Raw genomic sequence first — 19,603 nt, 5'->3', positions numbered from 1 at the left:
AAAGGTGTAGCTTCAGTTCAGAGGAGGTTCCTGTGTTGAAGCCCCTGCAGCAGCCCTTCAGCCTTTCTTCCCAGATCATCCCAGAGCAGAGATGCATCTGCTGTTGGCCGATTGGACCACAAGGATGCCTACTTAGAAAACAGAGCCCCCACTTGTACATCAGTAGCTCACAATACTGTAAGGCAGAATCCGGGAAAAGCAGGATCATCTTGCAAGGGTTTCCTAACAATATGCCCCAGGAAGAGCTTTATACCTTGGGGGAGGGGCAGGCATCTTCCTATTCCTATCACTGCCATGGCCAGCCATGGTTACTGATGGGAGTCTGAGTACCCCTCTGATGTGTCAGGAGTAGGGAAAAGGTGGAGAACCACAAATCGAGGTTATCTGAAAGTTGTTTGGTCCAGGAAGGGAACAGGGCCATTAGATCTGACGCTATGGAATAGGAATTAGAATTGTTTTAGTATGACCCTGTAGATTAGAATTAGGAGAGATACTACCTAAGGAAAAACTTTCTAACTGCCAGGACTGGACTTCAAAGATAGCATGAAGGTGTCTCGAAAGACAGTGAGTTTGCTGACACTGGACGTATGCAAGTAGAGGTAGCAGAGATGATCTAGACAGGTGTTTGGACCAAATGGTCCCTTTGATCCTGAGATGCAATCCTATTTATTGGGTGATGTCAGCCAGTGCTGTTGATATCAAGGAGAAAGGTTTCAGGGACTGGAGTGATCAGAGAAAGATGTTGGATTACTTCATCCTTCAGTGTATTGGATCCCTACTATGCTGGGCACTGTTCTAGTCACTGAGGATACTAGTGGTGAAGATAGACAAGATTCCTACCTTAAACGAAGCAGAAAGCAGAAGTACAGTTAAGGGAGAGGGAAAGGAGGCAGGGTAGGAGTTAATTAAGGGTCACCTATTATATGTGAGGCACCATTAGATGCTTTTATGTATTTCCAATTCTTTCAACAAGCAGCACAGTAGAGATTATTTGCACTTTGATAGAGGAGAGAGAGTGAGAGGCTAAAGTGACTTACTAGGCTTGTGTGGATAGAATGAGCTCTGCGGCCAACGTACATTTTAAGAGAGGGCAAACGGATTAACCTTTAAATGTCAGTTTCCTTTTGTGTAAAATGGGGATGACGGTATATACCTCAAGGACTGCGAGGATTCAATGAGATAATTAATGCCTACAGAGTGCTGTTAATACCTGGCAGGTAGAATGTGCTTAGAGGCTGCACAGCTAGCGATGGCCAGTCCTGAATTCGAAGCTAGGACTCTCCGGATTTTGTCCACCAGCTTGGAAAGGCTTTGGCTCCGAGGGAGGAGAAACGCTGCAGTTCCCAGCGGCCCAGCGTTCTAGGGCTGCGCGTTTTCCCGGTTCTCCTCTCCCCGGTCCCGCCCCTCCTCCCCGGTCCAGCCCCCTCTACCCGGTCCCGCCCCCTTCCGCTGGCCGGACGTCCGGTCCGCGTGCGCGCGCTCCTGAGGCCTCGCCTGCCCTCCGGGAGTCACCCAGTAAGCGCCTCTGAGACTGGGCGATCCGCGGCGACCGAGGTCGGGTCAGAGGCCCCCGGGTACGTAGCGCACCGCACGGGCGAGTGGGAGCTGCCGGGCCCGGGGGAGGGGCGGGTCGGGCGGCGGCTCCCGGGGTTGCATTGCTCTCTTGGGCGCCCAGGCCACCCCGCCTGGAGAGCTGGGTCCACCCGGAGGTATTGTGTCCCGGCGCCGGGCTCTGGGCGCACCAGTCGTGCTGCGTGGTGTAGTGTAGAGTACGCGCCTTTCTTTCAAGCCTTGGTTACAGTTTATTGAGCACATACTATTTTACTTCCATGGCTCATTGCCTTGACAGAAACCCTACTAAGTAAGGTGATGTTTTCTCTGTTTTACAGCTGTGGAAACCGAGAAAGGTTTACAACTAGAAGGCGGTGGAAATTGAATTCAAACTCTGGTTCAGTCCAAAGCTACTGCACTTCAGACCTTTGTGGTTAGATATAAGTTTGATGTTTGAATCCAGCCTCTGACACTTCTAGTTGTGTGATCTTGGGTACCTTTTCGACTCTGTTTGCTCATGAAAAGTTGGAGGCATGGAGTTCCCACTCATGCATTGATGAAGAGGGGAGCCCGACTCCCTGCTTTTCTCCGCCTCCCAGCTTCCCAAATGGAGGCGTTGGCGCCTCTGGAGCTGTTTGTTTACGAAGTTTTCAAAGATGTTTCTCTCCCAGTTATGGGGAAATTGACACCCGAATGAACTTTGACGTTAAGTCCTAGTTTTAAAGTTGAGGAAATGGAAGCCTTTGCATATGGTTTCTTTGGGGGCCAGCTGTGCAGATTTTGCCTAAATAAATCAGATGGATTTGGCAGGGTGCAGACAGGCCTGGGGACACGATGAAATGCTAGAGATCTGGCTGATGATAGAAAGTGGACAGGCCAGTTGGGGTGGTTCTTCCTTAGAGCCCTAAATTCCCACCAGATCCTCTTCTGTCTTTTGAGCAAGGTCTGAATGTGTCCTCCTGGGTAATCTGGTTAAAGGGTTCAGAACCTCACTTAGTATCTGTGCCTTTAGGGCTGAAGGCAGGCCAGCAGTAGCCGTGAGCTTAGCTTTGTTTTGAAAATTACCCACTCTCCCATTTTTAGATTGCAAAAATTTTTCTCTGAAAGTTTCAAAGGATATGATTTCTGGTTAATTGTAAATATTGACATTTAAAAAATAAAACTGTTACATCAGGCACTTAAGTCTGCAGTGGAATCTAAATACCATAGTGATTTGATTTCCCTCATCCTTTGAAAAGAATACATGAACCAGTTTTTTTTATATATAGGGGTTTTTTTTAATATAAATTTATTTATTTACTTTTGGCTGCGTTGGGTTTTCCTTGCTGCGCAGGGGGCTTTCTCTAGTTGTGGCGAGCGGGGGCTACTCTTCATTGCAGTGTGCGGGCTTCTCATTGTGGTGCGCGTGCTTCAGTAGTTGTGGCTCGCGGGCTCTAGAGCTCAGCCTCAGTAGTTGTGGCGCTTGGGCTCAGTAGTTGTGGCGCACGGGCTTAGTTGCTCCGCGGCATGTGGGATCTTCCTGGACCAGGGACCAGGGCTGGAACCCGTGTCCCCTGCATGGGCAGGCGGATTCTTTTTTTTCTTTTTTTTTCTTTCTTTTTTTAAAAAATTAATTAATTTATTTTTGGCTGTGTTAGGTCTTTGTTGCTGTGCGCAGGCTTTCTCTAGTTGTGGCAAGCTGGGGCTGCTCTTCGTTGTGGTGCGTGGGCTTCTCATTGTCATGGCTCCTCTTGTTGCAGAGCAGGGGCTCTAGGCGCGCAGGCTTCAGTAGTTGTGGCTCGTAGGCTTAAGTAGTTGTGGCACGTGAGCTCAGTAGTTGTGGCACACGGGGCTTAGTTGCTCCTCAGCATGTGGGATCTTCCCGGGCCAGGGCTTGAACCTGTGTCCCTTGCATTGTCAGGCAGATTCTTAACCACTGCGCCACCAGGGAAATCCACCAGTTTTTATTTAACAGTTGAAATTTTACATTGTTCCTTTTTCCTCCTTGAACTCGTATTTCTACTTTATTTCCCCCACAGAATTTTTTTCTAGTAAAATCGATTTTATGCTCGAAGCCTTTGGTTTGTTGTCCTACTTCTCTGTAACAAAAATACATACAAAAATTAAAACACTTGAAAATTGTGTTGTCATAATATTAAACATTTTCTTTTGGATTGAGTTCAAAAATTTTAAAATACCCAATTGACCACAACAACTAGTTTTGATCATTGTTAAACATAAGTTTTATTTAAAATGCTTCTCTTAAGAAGCCAAATGGAACTTTTTAAAGAAAAATTCATATATGTATCCATGTATATTTGCTAGAAAGAGCAGAACTTTTTTTTTTTCTCATGCCCGTAAGCATTGAAAAGGTTGGTTCTTGTAAATAAACACAGAGGACTTGAAGACATTTCGTTGTGGCAATAATACTCAGCTCTTTGAACATCTTTTGAATTATGGGCCAAAAAATCACCGTGATCTCAATTACTAATGACCTGTCAGCTGACAGTTCTTTTAGGTCCTCCTTTAACTTTACTGAAGGCAAAGGTTTAGAAAGCACCGGACTCAGCAGGAGGATTTGTTACATGGTCACTATAAACAATCACATTCTCAGCATGAATACTTATATTTTGAATTGCCCTTTGGGGTACCAGGGGTATTTTGCACCGTGGAACAAAGCACCTTAGTAAAATTTGGCATGGGTGGGTAGTTACACCTTTCTGGGAACCTGGGAAAAGATAGCCTGCAGCATGTTCCAAGGCTGATGTGTTCTCATAGGGAGACACTTGGCAAACTGAGTTGAAATTTATTCCTCTTAAACCATGTTTTTGTGTCCCTTGGAAAATCTTCGTGCCTCTCCCAGTATGAAGACCACTTGGAACTACGGTGGGCAAATACCTAACTTCTTTTACCTTCCATTTCCTCACCTTTAGAATAGGAATAAATAAGAACTGACTTCTTTGGGTCATCGTGTTGATCAGATGGGATCCACGGCATCCAGGCACATAGGGAGGAGCTCCGATGGTGGATGGCAGCTCTTACACTCCAGTTCCTGCCTGCTGGGAAGCTCAGCTTCCTAGGCACTCCTTGCCTTGGTTTCCTCATTTGTGAGCCCAAGATATCTCAGCCCAGGAATGTGGGGGTGGGAAGTGATGTGGAAGAGGTTTTGTGATTGTCACAGTACGTTTTCTGTAACAGATAAGTTCTTATTTTAAAATAGTTAATGTTGGGGCTTCCCTGGTGGCACAGTGGTTGAGAGTCCGCCTGCCGATGCAGGGGACACGGGTTCGTGCCCCGGTCCGGGAGGATCCCACGTGCCACGGAGCGGCTGGGCCCGTGAGCCATGGCCGCTGAGCCTGCACGTCTGGAGCCTGTGCTCCGCAACGGGAGAGGCCACGACAGTGAGAGGCCCACGTACTGCAAAAAAAAAAAAAAGTTAATGTTGAGTTCCTGCTTACCCATGAGCTGGACGTTTTGCTGTGTGCTTTATGTACACTATTCAACAGCTATTGATTGAGGCCCTTCTACTCATCGGGCCCTGTTTTAAGCACCTTGAATTTGATAGTGCTCAGATTCTAGGGAGAGAGGGAGATGACAATAAATAATCACATAGACATAATATTTGAGGGGTGATAAGTGCAGTGAAGAAAAGTGAAACGAGGGAAACAGGGGTGCTATTTTACATATTCAGGGCAGCCTCTGACAGGGCAGCCAAGGTGGGGTTGCTCAGCAAGGTCAAGGAGCAGCAAGGCAGCCAGGGTGGCTGGAGGGTCTCAGTCGAGGGGGAGAGTGGTGGGTGCCTGGAGAGAATGGAGCTATGTCTGTCAGGAGACCCCTACGGGACTCTAAGGACTGGGCTTGAAGTGAGACGGGGACCTTGGGGGGGTTTGGCAGAGGGGTGACACTATCCAACCACACTACTAGCTGCTGTTATGACGAACAGACTGTCGGGGGGCAAAGGTGGCAGCAGATCCCTCAGAGGCTGCTGCACTAATCCAGGAGCGAGACGGTGCGCGGGGTTGGCGGGGGTTGGGAGGATCTGGGCGTGTCTGGGTAGGTGGTGAAGCTGGAAGGTAGAGCTGGCAGGGGCTGCGGGTGAGTTGGATGAAGATTGTGAGAGGAGCCAGGAGGGTGCCGAGGGATTTGGCCTGAGCAACTGAAAGGACGGAGGTGCCCTTCAGGGGAAGGGAGTAGACCGCAGTCACTAACGTGGCACGAGTTGAGTTGGGGAAGATGAGGTGATGGGGGCATATGGCACCTCATTCAGTCCTGACAAAACCCCCACGAGTAGTCATTATTAATCCCGTTTTATATGCAAGGAAATAGAAGAAGCCCACAGCGCCGAAGTAAATTGCCCGAGGCCACGTGGCTGAGATCCCAGCCCAGGCCCCTGTGACTTCACAGCCCCTGAGATTTGGCATTCCCCGTGATGCTTTTTTCTGCATCAACGCCAGTGTTGTAGTCCAGTCCAAACGACCTCCCTGTCCACCCATGAAAGCTCGCTGGAGTGATGGTGTGTGCCTGGAGAGGGCTCGAGAAGAAAGACCTGCTCCCTCCCTTCCCTTGGTGTTGGTGAGGGCCAAGGGAGAGGGAGGCTGACCTCCAGCACCTGCTCTGGGGGCTCCCTCCAGGTCATTGGCAGCCTGGAGAAGGAGGTGGTGACTTAATAGACCCAGCAGACGAAGAGAAGAGAACTTGGACCCGGGTTTGAATAGCAGCCTCTCACCAGTAATGAAAGATCAGGAGCCAGGAAACTGTAGATAAAAATAACACTTATCTGTTAACTGGAAAACAATATATTTTTGCAAGCACTGCTTCCACAAGAAAATAATTGAGTCCCAAGGCAGGGAACAACTCGTTTTCATAAACGATTATATTGATCATTGGAGCAACGTGGATACATCCGCTTTGGAAAGCGATTCAGAGGAGAAGCCTGTGGCTGGTCAGACATGCCCAGGGTGAAATCCTGGGAGGCTGCAGAAGGAGGAGGAAAGAGGCTGGAAGTTAATGAGGGAGCTGCGGGCCCTGGCTGGGCAGGCCGGTGTGGGGCTGGTGATTGGGAGATGCAAAACAAGAGAACTCGCTTCCAACCCAAGTCCCGAGCTCTCCCGAGGGAGGAAAGAAAGAGTGTCCATTCACATATCAGTTCCTTATTCTTTTTTTTAAAAAACACATTATTTATTTATTTATTTTTCAATATTTATTTATTTTTGGCTGCGTCGGGTCTTAGTTGCAGCACGGAGGCTTCTCTCTAGTTGCGGCGTGCCATGTGGGATCTCAGTTCCCCGACCAGGGATCGAACCCACATCCCCTGCACTGGAAGGCGGATTCTTAATCACTGGAGCACCAGGGAAGTCCCTCAGTTCCTTACTCTTCTTGAACCCATTTGGTGTTTTGTTTGTCTGCACTTTTCTCCTGGAGGGATTTACTGGCAGTGAGCAGCATGTTCTTTTGGAAAGAGGAGCAGGCTGGGAGCCTCCCCTTTGCCACTGACGGGAGAATGTGACCCCCAAGTATTTCCCATTCCCTTTCCTGCTTCTGGAGTCATTCAGTCATTCATTCTACGCATAGTTATCAAACACTGTCTCAGAACAAGAAGGGAACATTGGTTGAGGGTTCCTTGTGTGCTAAGTACTGTTCTAAGCACTTTGCATGTATTAACACATTTACTCTTCATGGCAACCCAGACTAGGTGTCCTTAGCTCCATTTTACAGATGACTGAACTAAGTCAAAGAAAGCTTAAATAACGTGACCAATATCACTCACCTGGTGAGTGACTGATAGACACTGGACACGGGGCTAGATGCTAGAGACAAAAGGCTCCAAACTGGACACAGCTTGTGACCTTGTGGAGCTTATTTTATCGAACACATAGTCACACAAACAAAAGTACAAAGCACAATGGGCACAAGGGAAGGAGAGGAAATGAAGTGGTGAGAAATGTCAGAGGCCTGATTTGGGTTTGGGGGGTGGACGAGGCTGCACTGAGAGAGGTGACCTGCTTCCTCGCTGCTTTCAGGTCCTCAGAGTGACTGCTTTGGTCCCTTGTTTAAAACAACGACCCCTGTCACTCTTGATGCCCACCCCCACTCAGCACCGCCACACGTTATGGTGAGCTTTTCGATGATTTTTGAGGCAGATCAAGAAGAAGATATCAAAGGTGGTCACTTTTCTGGTAGGTGCCTGCAGAGGAGCTACGGGACAGGTCTGCGTGGGCCTGGGTGCCTGACTTCGAGGCAGCTGGGAACCTAAACCTTCGTTACCTTCTTGCCGAGCCTTAAGGGGACAGTGGGCTCTCAGTCAGTGCGGCTCTTGGGCAGACCCATCCCCCACCCTCCCCAGGCCCAGGGTGAGTACCACGTGACCGCTCTCACTCACCTGTCAGTGCTCTGTTCTTGGCTGGTTCCATTTGTTACTGTCTGTCTCTCCAAGTTTTCCTGTGGGGCAAGGCCTGTGTTTTCCTTTGGTTGCTGCAAAGCCCAGAGGAGCCCATTCAGCGGTTCATGAAGGAGTGAGCTATGGGAACAGCTGTTATTTGTCCAGCCCCTTTAAGCCAGGGGCCCACAGCTTCCCCGGGCATGTGCTCCTCCATCCCCTTGGCCTTCCTGGCAGAGGCCAAGCAGCTGTTAGTTTGTTTTTGCAGATGGTCATCCAAGGCCCCAAGAAGGGAAGATCTTCATTGGGTTACCCAAGGAGGCTGGGGCAGAATTGAGCCTGGAATTTAGCTCTGTGCTCTGGTTGCTGCCCGTAAGATCCGGCCCCCTATTCTGCAGAGGGAAAACACCAGTGTGATCATCAAGAAATAATTTTTCTTTGGCCCCAAGTTGATTTGCCTACAGACGGATGCACCATCCTAATTTTGTCTTAATCTAAACGTAAATTAATTTTCCATTCCCAGGGTACATTAAGGCAGGGGTCTAGACTTGGAGTTAAGAGCCCTGAATTCCATCCTGGCTCTGCTTTTAGTTGTGGTCCTGGGCAAGTCCCTTCTTCTCTGGTCTTCAGTCTTTACCATCATAAACAAAGAGTCCATCCCAAGCCTTGTTGCACAGCAGAACTGCCTGGGTGCCTCCACCCCCCCCCCACCCCGACCCACCAAGATCTGACTCAGTAGGTCTTGAGGTGGGTCCTGGTCCTGTGTACAGGAAGGAGGTGAGGTCTGCTCGGCCACATGGTCTTACAGGCCCTCTTGCCCAACTCGGCAAACCTGGGTGACCAGCTGACAGTGGCTTGCTTTCATCGATGAGGGGTCAGGGCCTTGTGGAGAACCAGCCTTTGCCCCTTCCCTCAGCTACGGCCTGTTCTCAAGATGGGTCTTCCGCAGAAGAGGACCCAGTGCTTTAGGGACAATAGGATGGAGTTTGGATTTAAAATGCTGGTGCTGGTTATCCCATTTCAAAGCTTCACCAAAAATAAGTAAATAAATAAAAAATAAAAAAGGAATTCCCTGGTGGTCCAGTGGCTAAGACTCCACGATCTCTCTGCTGAGGGCCTAGGTTCAATCCCTGGTCAGGGAACTAAGATCCCACAAGTCGTGAGACCCAGCCAAAAAAATTTTTTTTTAATTTTTTTAATTAAAAAAATTTTTTAAAGCTTCAGCTGAGTAGATGAATTTTTTTTGTTTCTCCCGCAAGTGAATCCTATCCTTAACTCCTCTTTTGTAAGCTGGAGGGAGACGTACCTGGGGGCAACTCCAGTCTCAGAGAGATTGAAGAGAAATGCCTTGTAAACGGTTTAATAATTTAGTTAGATCTCTCCATCTGGATGATGACTCTGGTGGATATTTTCCTGTCTCCGCCCCGCCTTCCCTGGGTGAGAATGAGCGCGGGCAGATTTAAACATCTAGGTTGGTCCCCCGCCGCCCCAAGCGACCCACCCACTCAGCACACACCCGAGCGGCTGCCTCCCCCTGTCGTTTGGTGTGTCCTCAGGGGAAGCAGACTCGTTTCAGTATAAGCTCAAGCAAAATGTAATTAGGACAGTAAATCTGCTGTTTAACCAAAAAAAAAAGTCCTAGGACAGATTTCAGGGTCCTGGAAATCCTTCCTTTGATGCTGAAGGAAGGATGGCAGAGACCTGGCCTTTGATTTAATTTTCTCCCAGTTTGGGAACAGAGTCCAGGACATGGTAACCATGTTTACTGAAAATGCAACACGGCTTAAAAACCTACTGTGAGGGCTTCCCTGGTGGCGCAGTGGTTGAGAGTCCGCCTGCTGCAGGAACGGGGACCTGACTTCATGAAAGTTCTTTTTTCTTTCCGTGCCTTGCAGTATGACTGACTCACAGCATCCGTCCTGCACCAGCACCGTCACCTCCTTTCCTGGACATTTACCACGTTAGTGGCAATGCACCAAGGGCTGTAGACGTGTTTTCTCAGTCAGTCTGCACAACAGCCTTAGGAGGCAGGTTCATCTGCATTTTACCCGCATTTTATGGATGAAAAAACTGAGGTTGAGAGAGGCAAGTGACTTGCCCCGGGTTGCACAGCATGCAGGTGGAGCAACTGGATTTGAAGGGGTCCGTGCTCCTAGCCTCTGTGCTGTATTGCAACTGCTCAGTCTGAGAACCGCAGATCACCACGCCAGGCTGAAGGCTACCTCCCCACCAAGCCTGTCTTCCTTCCCTCGTTCCTTCTTGGCACGATCCACACGTCTCTAAACCTCAGGCTTAGTGGCCACTCAGCCACTGCCTCTCACTGAGCTCCCCATCTGGGCTGCTTCTTAGAAGGAGGGATTATTCCTCTCAGTGTACACCAGTCACCCAGGCTGACCCGGTGCCCGTGCTGGGTGTGGCAGGCAGGTCATTTCCTCCCTGTGAGCCTCAGCGTCCCAGACTAGAAAGCGGAGGCTGAGGGCATCTGGAGAGCGCCTTGGGTTCACCCCAGAGGGACAGATGTCCCTTTCCTATGGGGAGCTTGCCTGCAGTGGGGTACGGCAGCCTCCAGAAAGCTCTCTTTACTTAATAGCACCTGACCTTGCTGTGCCTGCTCAGCGTTTTGATTGCTGAGTTTATACAGTGTTAGTTTGCCTTCTTCATGAGTGTCTTTAAAAGAATACCGGAGGCCTTTCCTGAAAGAGTGTTCTGTCTCGGGTGGACCCTCAGCCTCCCAAGCTCAGGCCTTGGCTCTGCCTCGCCAGGCTGTGTCTCCCTCCCCTGCCTTTGCCTTGCTCTCCCCCAGCCATTTGGCTCCACACTGACCAGGCCTGCTCTGTCCCTCAGGCAGGTCTTTCCGGCATTCCTATGCGGGACCATCGCAACCGGGGAGCTTGGCCTCCGGTGACCTCTGGCTCCTGGTTCCAATGCTCACTGACCTCCCTCTTTCCTAGGAAGATGTTCCTGGTGGGGCTGACAGGGGGCATTGCCTCAGGCAAGAGTTCGGTGATCCAGGTGTTCCAGCAGCTGGGTTGTGCGGTGATTGATGTGGACGTCATTGCCCGGCATGGTGAGTTGGGGGGGGTGGGTTGTACACAGCAGATCCCCTGGGCTCCCTTCCTTCCATGAGGCCTCACCTTTTTCTAAGGTCCTTCAAGCCCTCAGAGGAGGGGAGGGCCTTCCCCAGCCCTGGTCTCCCGCTCCTGCCCCCTACTGCCCCACCCCACTCTTCCCTCCAGCTCCCCTCACCCCATGACCACCACCAGGGACTCTGCACTCTGCCCTGCCTGCTTTCCCTCCCCTCACCTTGTTTTTGCTGCAACTGAAAGAAGCACCCCTGGGTTCCCCCATCATTTTGCCTCTGGCCACTCAGAGTCGCCTGGCTGGGCTGGAGGCTCCAGAGAGTGACCCAGGCTCTTCTTCATGCCACAGTCGTCCAGCCAGGATACCCCGCCCACCGGCGTATCGTGGAGGCCTTTGGCACTGAGGTCTTGCTGGAGAATGGCGACATTGATCGAAAGGTCCTGGGGGACCTGATCTTTAACCAGCCCGACCGGCGGCACCTGCTTAACTCCATCACCCACCCCGAGATCTGCAAGGAAATGATGAAGGAGACCTTCAAGTTCTTCCTCCGGGGTAAGACCCGGGGCCTGGGACGGGGTGGGGCAGGGCAAGCTCCCCCTGGGGCCCAGGCCCTTCTCTGCAGAAGGGTTGGCGGGGGGCGGGGGGGGGGGCGATTATCATCCGGGCTGTCGGGGTCACTCTGCTCATTGGCATCCTCCGTGCCGCCCTGTACCAGCCCCAGCGAGCAGTGACGTCCCTCAACTCTTAAGGGGGCTGACAGTTTAATGAGAAGAGACACTTGAGGCTGTTGAGCCATGAACCCCAGGAAGCTGACTTTTCTAGTAGGGGTGGGAGTACTAATAGCTGGCGAATAATGGAGTCATAAGACCTGAGTTTAAGTCCTGGCCCTCACGGTTTCCAGCAGTGTGACTGTTGAGTGCACCCACCGCTCTGCCTGTTTCCTCCTCTGCATAGTGAGGCTGATAATGCCAACCTGGGCAAGCTCTTGGGGAGACTAAGAGTCTCCGCCGTGACTGTCAAACACCACGAAAATGTAAACTGCAGTCAGAGTCAGATTTGGTGCTGGTTGAGCCGCCTGGGAAAGTAAGTTTGCAGAGTGTAAGGTGGGGAGGCTCCGGGATGGCCAGGGCCGGGGCGGGCGGTGGGTTCTAAGTGGAGGATAATCCCTGTTGGGGGGGCTGGGCCTCCGTGGAGAGAGCTAGCCTGGCGTGCGCAGGGGCGGCCAAGTGATGTGGCAGGACTGAAGGAAGGGGAGAGTTTTGAAAAGCAGGGGCCTGTGGCAGCCTTTCCCAAGCCATACGCCACAGTCCTAGCAAGGTTCTTCAGGATGGCGTTGGGCAGGGGTGACCTGATCTTTACTGTCCAGGATGGGGTCAGTCCCCAGGAGAAGGGGGAGAGCTGAGAGCAGTGGTTGGGGATCAGGCGAGAGGCTGGCCCCGGGCCCCTACAGAGCAGCCTGTCAGCCGCTGGGCCATGGAGCCTCCAGCCCAGGCTCCCGGTTGAAGGCCTGGCTGATTGTCTCCCGTCAGTCGCGAGGCTGAGACTTTGCTTCCTGGAGGGTATGGGGGAGGCTTCTTGCTTTTCTTCGGGGTTTTGCACTGTGATCATGGCCAAATTCTCCCATGCATCAAGTTCTCATGTACAGAGTGGGGACCCTCTCCCCACTCCTGTCCCCCTCCGGCCAGTACCTCCCTCCAGAAGGAAAGGGATGACTTGACAGACATCCTTGATGTTGACCCTCCCTTCCCCACCCCCCAGCTCTGGCCAGACAGGAGCTGGCTCCCAGCATCCTCCCTGCTGGACCAGCTTTTGCTCCCCATCTCAGTACCGTGCCGCAGGCCTCCCTCCCTCCTCCCTCAAGAGCAGTCTCTGGACTCTTGCTGCCTTTGTCCTGCCTCTTGTATCTGTGCCAAGACCCCTCCCATCACTGCCCACCCCCCGCCAGGGGCGAGGCCTTCTGCCTTTCATTCCTGCCCTTTCGCGGTCGCTCCCAGGCCAGGCGCGAGTACATCTATCTGCAGGGCTTTGAGGCAGCAGTGGCTCTCCCCTTCTGAAATTAAGCATCGGATAATGTCACCCGCTCCAAAGTTCTCCCGCTGTGTCATCCACCCAACTTCCCTTCTCCCCAGCCAACACCACTTAAATAAAAGCCAGAAAGCTCTTTTCAGCTCGATAAGGTGAAAAATGGGGACGACAGCTGTGGCTTCCACAGTCCCAGTTTTCCCCTGATGAGTATACCAAATACAACTGTCAGAGCTGGTATAATCAAACGTCAGATAAGATCACCAGCTGTTGGGAGGTCTCTGCGTAGGCAGACGGATGTCTTAATAGAGTCAGGATGGTTTGCAGAGCTTATCAAGCAGGAGGGATGTGACAGCTGAATAGCCCTTTGCCAGCGAACCATAGAGCTGTCCGCGACCTCCCGAGAGGGGCCGAGGAGAAAGGACAGTGCAGGGAGAGGAAGGGACGGGAGTGGAGCAGAAAAGGGAGGTAAGAGGCCCAGGGAGGATCTGGTCTCGGCCCCTGTTCTGGGCTGGACAGGAGTGGGGGAGCCAGCACTGCCAGCCTCCTTCCTCCAGGGAGCTGTAGTAATAACAGCCATCATCTGTGGAGCAGTGAGTGAGGGTCTGAGTGAGGGGCTGCTGAGGGGTTTACAGGCATTTGCTCATGTAATCCTTACCATCTTCCTGAGAAGCGGGCCATCTGTTCGCTCATTTACACAGGTGAGGTTTGGTAAGGGGCCCAAAGGGAGACGGTGGTGGCGACAAACCAAGGCGTGTCACCTGAGCCCATCTCATGACCCCCCGCTTCTCACTGCTCCTGGACCCCTGCCAGGTTTCCCACACTTACACAGCGGTCACTGGCCTAAAGAGAACTAGGAGCCCCAGGCGTTCCTGGGCGAGTAGCCCAGGGACATGCCCACGCACAATGGGTGAGGGTACATCCCCTTGGCCGGCTTGGCTTGCAGTGGGAGGGCTATCTGTGCCGGTTACCCCGCGGGAGTTACTTCTGTAGTAAGAGTCATAACCACGCCCCCCCCCCCTCCAGAATCGTACCTGTAATCCCTGGCTGCAGGCAGCCTCTGACGCCGATAAGCAGCCTCTTTCCCTCTGGGGCTGCGGCCGCCGCCCCATAGGAGTTTCTCGTGCAGAGTCGGCAGAGAGCGCCATGTAGGACCTGGCTCCTGCTGGAGAACCTATCATTTTTTTTCTCTTTTTTTAAGGAAAGGTGGGTGAAGTAGGGCAGAACAGGCCCACTTATTCCTGGAAACTCCCTCCAGTCTCCTACAGCTCTGGCTGTCACCTCCCTGTTCAGAAATAACTCTTTGGGTTCAAGATCAAGTGAACTCAACCCTTTGTGACTGCCCCGACCACCTTGTCAGCTTCTCCTCCCTCTGCTCGAGGCCTCCACTTCCGCCAGAGGTGTTCCCCTTCCTGGAACCCTCACCTGCGCCTGCTCATTTTCAAGTGTCAGAAGTCCTACCCGCTTTTCAAGGCCAATACAGATGCCGTCCCTTCTGTAAGGTCTTCTTGGATCATCCACCCCAAAATGACTTTCTGCAGCGTTGTGTTCTGAATGGCATTGGAACTGGCTGGCGTTCAGGTTATGCCTCTCCTTGGAAGGTCTCCCCGTCTGCCGGGGAGCTCCTGATGGTAGGGGACAGTGGCTTTGACTCTGTTCCCACACTGAGCACATAGTCCTGTGTGTGCTTGCAGAATTGAATTTGTGGGTTTCCTGGCCTCCCCCCAGGATACCGCTACGTGATTCTGGATATCCCCCTGCTGTTTGAGACCAAGAAACTGCTCAAGTACATGAAGCACACAGTGGTGGTATACTGGTGAGTTTGTGGCATGGCCTGGCCTGACCGAGGCTGGAAAGGAGGACCCCTGGGGTAAGGCGTGTACCTGCAAAATGGCCCCCTGCATTTTGCCCTTTCCCCACAGGGTGGCCAGGAGGCCCAGAGCCTATAGAAACTGACCTCTGTGCCTGACCCAGATGTGCCTGGGAGTAGATGTGGGGTAGTGATGGCCCCCAGGTCTCTCTAGTGCTTGGGAAGGGCTCCCCCTGCTGGCTATTGGAGGCACTTCAGCCCAGATGCCGGGACCTGCCCTGGGCGACCATGTTCTTATTCATTGGTTCCCTTTTCCCTCCTGCAGTACTTCTCAACTTTCCAAACATTTATTACTTCCCTCAGTTTACCTCTCAACATAAGGTAGTCAGGACAGGAGTTGATATTTCTGAGTTATAGAAAACTCAAGGCAGGGAGTTACAGAATTTGTCGAGGGTCACCCATCGGCAAAATCTATGAACAGAAAGTTGCAGAGAGGGAGCTGTCAGAACCCAGCTAAGGAAGGAGCTTTGTTCATGTCCCCCAGGACATGAAGCAAACCAGAATCCAGGTTTGGCAAACAGGAGAATCAAGCTGTCAGAGAAAATGAGTCATAGTCCCAGCGGAGTGAGAGTGCAGATGAGGCTTCAGGGTGTCTCTGCCTTCCAGAAACTTCCTGGATGCCACCCATAAGTACAACAGACACAGAGGTGGACACTTGGCTCTGCAGGTACTTTGGGCACAGGGTGGCTCTCAAGAGACTAATGGCAGGGGAGTCTCCTAACACACTGGAGGCATGGCCTGGAGTGCTCAGTGCCCTAAGCATCACCCTGCCCTCTGCCCCAGCGCCCTGCTATGGGTTGGCATTTAGAGGCAACCTGAATCTGCTGAGCCTGGTGCAGGGACTCAGGCATCCTCTTCGCTCCCACACTGGCGCATGTCTCCCCCTGTAATCCTGTAGCCTCTCTGGGTTCTTTGTTCTCTGTTTGTGAAAGACTATCAATTGAGGCCAAGCCAACTCCAGAAGGACAGAATTCTCTTCGCCTTGGAATTTTAATACAATTGAAACTTTGTACCAAGGGATTCAAAAAAAAAGTCTTACTAGAGTGTAGGTGAGTAAACAAGACGGGCTGGTGGCGTCTGCAGTCACCAGGTGACTCCACGCTTTCCCTGCCACCTTCCCCTTCCTGTGCTTTCCTTTTGCTAAGAGCAGAGGTAGCAGTGGCTCCTGGCAGATAATTGCAGCTTTGTAGATTCTGCCTACTCCCCAGGAGATCCTCCAGCCCCACTCACCAGCCAGAGCAGCCTTTCTCAGGGTCTCAGGTGCCATACATGCCCCACTTTTACCGCATGTGGTTGTATGGCTCTTGAGAGATGCCCAAGAGATGAATGAGTGATTATTTGCTTTTCATAAAAGGGATCCACGCTTTACAAAAATATGGACCCCCTCATGGACTCCTTTAACTGGCATTTGAAATAATATGGGTGTTTACCAAAGTGTGATTATACCAAAATGTGATCATTCACTTTTTCGAGGAGCTTGCCAATTGTGGGATAAATGTTTGGGCAGAAGTTCCCTTACCACAAACAACATCAGTCTTTTAACCATCTGGGACTATCCCTGAGCTCCAGGAAGGGCTGTCAGAGAGTTCTGCCTTCACATCCCAGGAGGCCGCTGGTCTCGGCCTCACCGTCTGAAGGGTGTGCGCTCACTGGTGGCCCCAAGCCATCTCCATTCTCTGACCCAGCCTTTCCCAGCCACAGATCTGCAGTGTCCCTGACTAGGGTTGGATATAGTCCTTGTAGACAGGCAGGAATTGGCCCCATGACCTTGACAGTATGCTGTCCCCCTAACAAAGGAAATCAGAAGTCCTACCTACTTTCCAAGGCTAGTGCAAATGCCATCCTTCTACAAGGTCTTCCCTGATCAGTCAGCCAGAAATGACTTCCTGCCACGTTCAGTTCTGAATGGCGTTGGGATTGGCTAGTGTTCAGTTATGTCTGTCCTTGGAAAGTCTGTCTTCACATCCCAGGACGCCCTTGGGTCTAGGCCACAAGTAGGAGGGGACTAAAGTGTAGTCATCAGATCCTCCCATCTTATAACTGGGAAGATTTCAGGCCTAGTGGCAAAGCAGAGAGACCCCAGATGACAGAAAACAGCTGCTGCAGCCCTTTCCCACCTTGTTCCTATTGAGGGGCTTAGGCATTCATAGAAATGACCCCGTTCCAGAGGACAGCTGGGCAGTTCCTGTGTAGCCAAAAGCAGGACAGGGAGTTTGCCGAGGAAGGACCCAGGTGGTAATATCAGAGTGCGCGAGAGAGGCATTCTTTGTATTTCCTATGGAGTTGGGAGACTGGGTGTTGCTTGGCTTACTGTGCAGTGCTCAGTCCTGTCCCAAGGACCGAGGGGATCCAGTTCTCAAGTCCTTGCTCCTCTTAGAAGCACCTTGGGCTCTGCGCATCCCGCTTCATCAGTGGCATCAAGCCCAGCGGCCACCGTCTGAGCACGCTCCTTTTGCTCTGAATGTGCAGGACTAGGTGTGGGAAGACAAGGAGAGAGGGCGCCTTGTGGTGGACCGGGAAGCTGTTTTTGATGCCGCAGGCCCGGGCCCCCAGGGGAACTGAAGGAAGTGTTTAGCTTGCAGACACAGGCCTTTCAGTAAAGCTCATCCATCCAGGGATGCAGGATGTAGCTGATTCCAGGTGATCAAATCCTCCCATCGTAAAACTGGGGATTCTCGGGCCTGGTGGCAAAGCAGAGAGACCCCAGGTGGCAGAAAACAGCAGCTGCCCCCTTTTCCCTCCCCATTTATACTAAAGGGCTCAGGTAGCCCATAGTGCTACTAGGGTGCTCACAAAGAGTGGGGTGGGGGTGGGGGGGCCATGAGCTTCCAGGGCTGTCCACCCCTGTAAACGCGCCACTGGGAGGGAGGCCGGGACCTGCGATGTCTGAGCAGCCCTTCTGCCCGGTCCCTAGTGACCGAGACACGCAGCTGGCCCGGCTGATGCAGCGGAACAACCTGAACCGCGACGACGCAGAGGCCCGGATCAAGGCCCAGCTGCCCCTGAAGGACAAGGCCCGCATGGCCCGCCACGTTCTAGACAACTCGGGCGAGTGGCGCGTCACCAAACGCCAGGTGGTCCTCCTGCACGCCGAGCTGGAGCGCTCCCTGGAGTACCTGCCACTGCGGCTCGGGGTCCTCACGGGGCTGGCCGGCATCGCCAGTCTCCTCTACCTGCTCACCCACTACCTCCTGCCTTCCCCCTAGGGGGACCCTGCAAGGCAGGAATTCCTGGGTCTCCACCTCCTCAGAGGCTGAAACCGGGTAATGAGTGCATCCGGTTTCCTCCCAACCCCTCAACACACACACTCTGGATCTGGGCTGGAGCCCTGCACTGGGCCGACCCTTCCTCGGAGCACATCCTGTCCAAGGCAGAGAAACAGCGCTCTGTCAGCAGATGCTCCTTCCCACCTCCCCCAGCGCCCCTCCCTCTGGAACAGTGTCCATCACGGGGTGTGGAAGCCACTATGGTAGACTCTTGTAACTTGTGGGCGGGGGTGAGGAGCACTTTCAGTGGCCGTCACCAGTGTTTAAAGCTGGGAGGGTCCCTGGGCTTGAACCCTCTCCTAGCACGTGCCCGGTCACGGCCAAAACCCCCTGTGTGGACCATGGGAAATCACTTTGGACCGAGGGCTGCCTTCAAGCAGGATTCCCCTGTAGATTGAAGCCCTTGGCCAGGAGGCAGTAACAATTCCCTTGTGGATGATGCTGTAGCGGGGCAGAGGCCAGGCCTCTTCTGGGATGACCCTCTGTCCCACCATGGCATTTCCCTAGCACTCCCCACACCCTGCTCCCCCTCCTCCTACCACTACCTCCCGGAGCTCTTGCTAGTCTGCACGTGGTGCACCAGGCTGTCTCTGGCCTCTTTGCCTTCACCTTGCTGCTCCCCAATCTGGAAAACCTTTTTTTTCCCTACAACTGGCTACCTTCCAGCTCAGGCACCATCTGAAGCCCCAGGCTGGGTTAGGTGCTCTGGGGTACCCCCCACCCCACATTTTACCTGAATCCACAGTATAATAATCAGCCAAAAACTGGTTAGTCTCTCCTACTAGACTGTAAGCCCTTTGAGGGCAGGAACTGTGTCTTATTCATCTGTGTTCCTGGCGTAGAGCCTCACTCGCCATTGGTGCTGAATAAAGTGTGTTGATCTGAAATGCCCTGTGCTGCCATTGTTCCCCCAGCATCACCGACTGACCGAGGTTCCCAGACTTGGCTGATACCATTGGGGTTAAACTTGGCCTCCTCCCACACTAAGACCTGTGCTCCTCACTTCCCTGGCCCCAGAAGGTACAGTTGCCTTCTGACTTCTTCTGGGGCCCCAGGAGGATTCCAGCCCAGTTCAGATGTACCTGTGTGAGAGGTGGGTGGAGGTGCTGGGGCAGCCTCACACCCACATACTCCATCTTCCTTCCCCAACCCAATTAGACCAATGTAGACATCAGCTTCCCCTTGCCAGAGCCGGCAGACCCGCTGATGTGTTGATCCTGCGGCCAGCAGCCTATTAAGACCAGAAATGAGTGTGACAAATGCGACTGCTGTGGTGGCCATACTTAGTGCCCCATTTCCCAGAGCTGCTCATACTTCAGAGCAGCTCATTAACTCACTGCAAACCCGCGAGGGGCAAAGGCTGGTAAGGTGGTGGTGGCAGGCTGTGGGGTGAGGGCCAGGGCAGGATGAGAATGGCAGAGGGCAGCTGCTTCTCCGGTTTGAGACCTGGCAAGAGCG

General features: G+C 52.5%; 1 protein-coding gene across 5 annotated transcripts; it reads left to right on the top strand.

Annotated features, from left to right (window-relative positions):
• The first annotated feature begins 1,445 nt into the window (after positions 1–1,445).
• On the top strand, positions 1,446–19,032 carry DCAKD (dephospho-CoA kinase domain containing). Of its 5 annotated transcripts, none has more exons than XM_067020970.1 (6): positions 1,448–1,574; positions 7,711–7,880; positions 10,862–10,973; positions 11,336–11,539; positions 14,738–14,825; positions 17,794–19,032. In XM_067020970.1, the coding sequence occupies exons 3-6, from the start codon at positions 10,862–10,864 to the stop codon at positions 18,083–18,085; spliced, it is 696 nt and encodes a 231-aa protein (XP_066877071.1). In that variant the 5' UTR covers positions 1,448–1,574; positions 7,711–7,880; the 3' UTR covers positions 18,086–19,032. The 5 variants fall into 5 exon arrangements, with proteins under 5 accessions (XP_066877070.1, XP_066877071.1, XP_058904835.1 ...); XM_059048852.2 differs by having other exon boundaries at positions 1,451–1,574; positions 10,858–10,973; XM_067020969.1 differs by lacking the exon at positions 7,711–7,880 and having other exon boundaries at positions 1,446–1,574.
• Positions 19,033–19,603: the final 571 nt, after the last annotated feature.

Source organism: Kogia breviceps, chromosome 19, assembly GCF_026419965.1.
Source record: "Kogia breviceps isolate mKogBre1 chromosome 19, mKogBre1 haplotype 1, whole genome shotgun sequence".
Lineage (NCBI taxonomy): Eukaryota > Metazoa > Chordata > Mammalia > Artiodactyla > Physeteridae > Kogia > Kogia breviceps.
Note: the sequence above shows the minus strand (reverse complement) of the source record. Positions and strands in the feature narration are given on the sequence as shown.

Coding starts and splice junctions, on each gene's coding strand:
- DCAKD (XM_067020969.1), top strand. CDS start 10,862: ATGTTCCTGGTGGGGCTGACAGGGGGCATTGCCTCAGGCAAGAGTTCG. Junction 10,974..11,335: donor GGACGTCATTGCCCGGCATG/GTGAGTTGGGGG, acceptor TTCATGCCACAG/TCGTCCAGCCAGGATACCCC. Junction 11,540..14,737: donor CTTCAAGTTCTTCCTCCGGG/GTAAGACCCGGG, acceptor GCCTCCCCCCAG/GATACCGCTACGTGATTCTG.